Source organism: Myotis davidii, unplaced genomic scaffold (assembly GCF_000327345.1).
Source record: "Myotis davidii unplaced genomic scaffold, ASM32734v1 scaffold2805, whole genome shotgun sequence".
In the NCBI taxonomy this organism is placed as follows: Eukaryota; Metazoa; Chordata; class Mammalia; order Chiroptera; family Vespertilionidae; genus Myotis; species Myotis davidii.
The window spans coordinates 31,689-37,939 of record NW_006296400.1 but is presented as its reverse complement, the minus strand read 5'-3'; the positions used below and the strand labels follow the sequence as shown (position 1 = coordinate 37,939).

Sequence of the window (6,251 nt, the reverse complement as noted above, 5' to 3'; positions counted from 1 at the left end):
AACCATACAACTTAACGAAAGGAAGATAAACAACCCAATCAAAAAAATGGGTAACGGACCTAAATAGACACTTTTTGAAAGAGGCCATACATAAGGCTGAGAGACATATGAAAACATGCTCAAAGTCACTAATCTTCTGAGAGATGCAAATCAAAACGACAATGAGATACCGTCTTACACCTATCAGAATGGCTATCATCAACAAATCAACAAAGGACAAATGCTGGTGCAGATGTGAAGACAAAGTAACCCTTCTGCACTTCTGGTCGGAATGCAGACTGGTGCAGCCACTGTGGAGAACAATATGGAGTTTCCTCAAAAAACTAAAAATGGAACTCCCATCTGACCCAGTGATTCCACTTCTAGGAATATATCCCAAGAGACTAGAAACACCAATTCGAAAGGATATATGCCCCCCTATCTTCATAGCAGCACAATTTACAATAGCTAAGATTTGGAATCAGCCTAAGTGCCCATCAGAAGATGAGTGGATTAAAAAACTTTGGCACATCAATGCAATGGAATACTATGCTGCAGTAAAAATGAAGGAACTCCTACCATTTGCAACAACATGGATGGAGCTGGAGAGCATTATGCTAAGTGAAATAAGCCAGTCAGAGAAAGATAAATACCACATGATCTCACTCATTTGTGGAATATAATGAACAAGATAAACTGATGAACAATAACAGATCCAGTGACAGAGAAGCATCGATCTGACCATCAAACCTCAGATGGATGGTAGGTCAGGGTGGGGGTAAGGGGGAGAGATCAACCAAAGGACTTATATGCAAGCATATAGGCCTAACCAATGGACACAGACACCAGGGAAGTGAGGGCATGAATTGGGGGTAAAGGGGTAATGTGGGGATAAGGACTCATATGTAATATCTTAATCAATAAAAAAATTAAATAAAAAAGACACACATACGACGAATTAAAAGAAAAATCTTAACAGTTATTTCCTTTATTATTCGAGTATAGTTTACATTCAATATTATTCTACATTAGTTTCAGATGTTCAGCAAAATGGTTAGAAAATCATGTACTTACAGAGTGGTCCCCCCACTAATCTTAAAGCACCCATTTGGTCTTTACATGGTTCTCACAATATTGACTATATTCGCCATGTGTAAAATAATCTACATCTCCATGACCATTCTGCAACTACCAATTTGTAGTGCTTAATCCTTTTACCTTTTTAAAATCAGTCCCCTAACCTTTTCCCCTCTGATAACTGTCTGTTATTTGTTTCTGAGTCTGTTTCTATTTTATGTGTTTATTTCATTTTGTAGATTCTACATGTAAGTAAAATCATATGTCTTCTGTAAAACAGTTTTAAATAAAGTAGAAAACATGTCAGATTTGGGTGCAAAAATGAATTTTCTTCCAAACTTTTTCACCTTAAATTTATTGTATTTATGTCTGACTAAAATCACCAGTTAGTTCAATTATGTAATCCTGGAAGGTTTACACTGGGATATAAATCTTAGGATCTTAAACCCCAAAGACTTCATATGGAAACAAATTTTAGCCTGAACAATTAATAATAAAGGAATATTTTTATTGTGTTGAATTTGGTGATTTTTCCGTTCTATTACCTTTCTCACCCTATAATCCTGAAGGGGTGTTGATATCACTGGGCAATGAGAATAATAATGGATCAAAATTTATCTTGTGCTAATGCTAGGTATTATGTTAAGCATTTAGTATGAATGGAATCACAAAACTATAAAAGTAAAATGCAAATGTTGTTTAAAAATATAAACAAGTGTCAGCTTGCCGGGCCCGGCTGCTGGGTGCAGGGATGTGTGACCTGAACATTGCCGCTATTCTATGCCCTCAAAACTCATTTGGTGAGTGGTGGAGTGAGATCATATGTATTCTTAGAAATAGAAACTATAAGCATGTATTCTAATCTCTTCATTGTTATTTGTCACCAGGTAAACACAATCAGTTTTCTCCTTATTGCTATTTTAAAATACTTTAGTCACACCAACCAATCCCATTGTTTCAGCTATTAATATTATAACTGCTGATCCCCAAATCTATCAATCAACATCTCTTTTTAGAATATGGCAAGATTTATGTCTTTTAAAGCTATGACAAAGACTTTCATGAGAATGTTGGAGTCTTACTTTCCTACTCAGAATCTTCTTTCTTTTCATGGGGAGATGTGACAGTAGAAGAGCAGTTTGCTGCAAAATTATGGCAAAGATGAAATTCCCGTAACTCTTAAATATGCATAACATGATATCCATTAAAGAAAATTGTGGGGAAGCACGGGACTTGCTTGGAAATCTCTGAAAGGTCAGGGGATACTGGAGGACCTTGTTGAAGGTGACAGACCCTGCCTTGACTTTTCCAAACAAGTCTGAGCCCCCAGGTGTTTTACTGGAATCTTTATGCTTAGTCTTTAGACGTCCTTGCTTAAAGGACACTGCAGATGCATGTGTCTTCTCAAGAATACTTACCTTGCTGATAGTATCTAGAAGTTAATTTTAGTTCAAGCTATTGCTACAATAAAAGCCTAAGGAGGCAGGTGAATGAGGCTGTTCGGTTTTTCAAGCTAAGCAGTCCCTTAGCCCTCTCATGTGTCAGAATAATCATTTATCCATGCTCAGGGTCTGCCAGTCAGTCCCGGCAGAAAATTTGATCTACACACACACATCACACACACACACACATCACACACACACACACGCACACACACACACACACACACACACAATGTAATATTATTCAGTCATAAAAAAATGATCTATTTGCAACAACATGGAGGAACCTTCTTGAGGGATTTATACTCGGTGAAATAAGTCAGCAAGAAAGACAAATAGTGTATGATTCATTTACATGTGGAATCTAAAAAAATAAACAAGGTTGTAGATATTATGAGCAGATTAGTATTTGGGGGAATGGGTGAAGAAGTTCAAAGGGTACAAACTTTCAGTTATAAAATAAATAAGTCATGGGGATGGATTTAATGTAAAGAAAATAATCTCACATAATATTCTAAGAATTAACTAGATTACCTCATTATTTTAATGCCTATCTGTATCCAATATTTCTTAAAAAGAACATTGCAGACATTGTGATAGGGATGCTTATTTTTAAACACAGATGCTGAGATTTGTAATAATATTTAGAGGAAACATATCTTCTTCCCTCACTATACAAGAACTTCTGACAGATCCTAGAGGGTTGGCAGGTACCTTTCCTATTAATCCCAACATCTCTTGCTTTTAGCCTCAGTGCTTGGAACATGGAAAGAATTAAAAATGTGTTGTTAAACTGAATAAATGTGGCTAATGATCTGCAACCAGTGCCCTGGTTTAAATCTTCCCAGCTAGACTTCAAGTTGCTGAGCGCAGAATCTTGTCTTTCTCACCTACTTACTCACTTACCTGTGCAAATTAAATTGACATCAGTATTACAAAGTGTGAAAGAAAACAATATGAAAAATTTAAATGATATAACAGGATCAGGTTGCTGGAAAGGCAAAAGGACACCAATATCAGTGATTTTCAACTGTTTTCATCTCATGGCCCACATAAACTACCAAAGTTCTGTGGCACACCAAAAAAATATATATTTTTTGCCAATTGGATTTTTTAAAAAGTATACTTTTGACTCATTTACATCAAAAGGCTACTGTTGTGTTGGCCTTGACAACCTCAGGGAAAAGAGGTCAGTGCCCCTAAGTAGCCAGGTATTTATTACATGGTGTAAAATTCTTACAGTACACCATCACGGGTATCACTGCTAACACTACAGTCCGGTGAGAATCTACTTGTACTTTTCAGCCCCCAGGGCACCTGCTCTACTTCGGAGAACCCCGCCTCCTGCCGGCCAGCTCACCGCCCAGAGCTTACACAGACTTCCCGCGAAAGGCCTGCTAGAACCAAAAGTCCTACTCACCTTGGTGATGCCTGACAGAAATATGGCAGCAAATAAAAGCATTTGTAAAAATATTAATTTCATACAATCCACACGTTCTTTTCAGATATGTAAATGCTAAATCAGTAGGTATTTGTAATTAGGAGAATCCGCCTAGATGAGCATCCGATGCCGATTTTTCAGGCAGTGCTTTGGACAACAGCAACTTTGGAGGTCCCCAGCGTGCCAGGGACCTAAGTGTGGAGGAGCCCTTAGGGACGGGGCGGAAGTGGGACTGCTAAAGGAAGTTGGCGTCTCAGTCCATGCCCGCTTCACCATGTAAGTGTTTACCCGTAACCTCCCCAATCCTGATGCCACTGCCCGATCTTAACTCTCTTCCGCTCTTTCTCAGGTCCAAGGTTTCCTTTAAGATCACGCTGACGTCGGACCCGCGGCTGCCGTACAAAGTGTGAGTAGCTCCCCTGCGGTGGCTGAGTAGATCCGGGCTGGATGGAGCCCAGCATCCCACACAACTCCCACTCCAGCAGCCCACATCCTTTCCTTTCCCTCCCTGCGCCCCTACCCGCGTCCTTCCGGGAGCCTCCCTTTCCCACGAGTAACTGAGACGAGGCATCCCGGTGCTCCTCTTAAGTGTCAACCTGCCCTAGCTCCAGGGGAGGGGCAACTTGCTGCTCGGAACTCATTTGGTGGTGGTGGCTGGGAAGGACTTTGTGGACAGGGCTCTGGTGATTACAGGAATCCTTAAACAGTCCTGTCTGCTCGTGATTAGAAAGGCCTTTCACGGTTTTGGCCAGCTTAGAGGAAGTAAGAGAAGACATCTCAATCCAGATTTCGAAATTACTTGAATGTTTACTCCTTTCAGGCTTCTGATTCTTTTTGTGTATAAGGGACACACGACTTGGGCACCACAAAGTACTGAGCCTTAAATCATATCCTAATGATGTTTAGGTTTAAAAAAGAGTGATTAGTAGAAGTGGGAAATGCAGAAATAGGGCAATTTATTCATGCAGGGCCTTTGCTTATCCTTTAGCAGTTAGCATGGGTCTAAATATGGACCTTTTAACCCGATATTTCAGACCTTTATATGATTGCAGGTAAGAATTATTGCGGTCATTGCAGTTGGAAGCTGTATAAAATATAGCAAAGAACAGGTTTTCAATAGGATTTTATATATACTAGAGGCCCGGTACACAAAAATTTGTGCACTGGCGGGGGGGGTGGGGGGGGGTCCCTCAGCCCCCCTTGTGCCTTCTCACAGTCTGGGACCCCTCGGGAGATAACGACCTGCTGGCCTAGGCCGGCTCCCGGGTAGCAGAGGGCAGGCCCAATCCCTAGGTGCAGCCCCTGGTCGGGCTCAGAGCAGGGCCGATTGGGGAGTTGGGGTGCCACCCCCTGTCATGCATAGAGTAGGGCGGATCGGGAGGTTGTGATGCCACCCCCAGTCACGCACAGTGCAGGGCCCATCAGAGGGTTGGGGTGCTGCCCCCTGTCACGCACAGTGCAGGGCCCATCAGTGGGGCGGGGCTCCGTACACTGTCACACACAGAGCAGGGCCGATCAGGGGGTTGGGGCACTACCCCTTGTCACACTCAGGGCAGGCGCGGTGGGGAGGTTGCGACTCCACCCCATGACACACAGAGCAGGGCCCATGGGGGGGTTAGGGCGCCGCACCCTGTCACACACAGAGCAGGGCCAATCAGGGGGTTGGGGAGCTCCCCTCTATCAAGCACAGAGCCTCCCCCCTATCAGGCACAGAGCAGGGCCGATCAGGGGGTTGGGGCGCCTTCCCCTTTCACGAACAGAGCAGGGCGGATAGGGAGGTTGTGGCCCCGCCCCCTGTCACACACAGAGCCACAGGGCGATCAGAGGGTTTGGGTGCTGCCCCCTGTCACGCTGCTCCAGGGGCCAGGAGGCCTCGCTGCTCCACTGGACACTGGGGCAGTGAGGCCTCGCTGCTCCACTGAACCTGGTGCTGGGAGGCCTCGCTGCTCTGCTGATTCTGGTGCCAGGAGGCCTCGCCGCTCTGCTTGACACAGGACCAGTGAGGCCTCGCTGCTCTGCTGATCCCAATGCTGGGAGGCCTTGCTGCTCTGCTGATCCCGGTACTGAGAGGCTCTGCTGATTCCGGTGCCAGGAGGCCTCGTGGCTCTGCTGATCCCAGTGCCAGGAGGCCTAGTGCCTCCACTGATCCCGGTGCGTGGAGGCATATTACCCTTTTACTATATAGGATAGAGGCCTGGTGCACGGGTGGGGCTGGACGGGTTGCCCTGAAGGGTGTCCTGGATCAGGGTGGGGGTCACGCCTGGGTGCCTGGCCAGCCTGGGTGAGGGGATGAGGGCTGTTTGCAGCTGGGC

At 44.4% G+C, this 6,251-nt stretch overlaps 1 protein-coding gene across 2 annotated transcripts in view; it reads left to right on the top strand.

Annotated features, from left to right (window-relative positions):
* Nucleotides 1-4,120: 4,120 nt before the first annotated feature.
* Nucleotides 4,121-6,251, top strand: part of LOC102768378 (ubiquitin-fold modifier 1) — an 18,501-nt gene continuing 16,370 nt past the window's right edge. For both annotated transcript variants that reach the window (XM_006771351.2, XM_006771352.2), the window contains exons 1-2: nucleotides 4,121-4,215; nucleotides 4,289-4,345. In XM_006771351.2, the coding sequence (XP_006771414.1) occupies nucleotides 4,214-4,215; nucleotides 4,289-4,345 (59 nt within the window). In that variant the 5' untranslated portion in view covers nucleotides 4,121-4,213. The remainder of the gene's footprint in view (nucleotides 4,216-4,288; nucleotides 4,346-6,251) is intronic.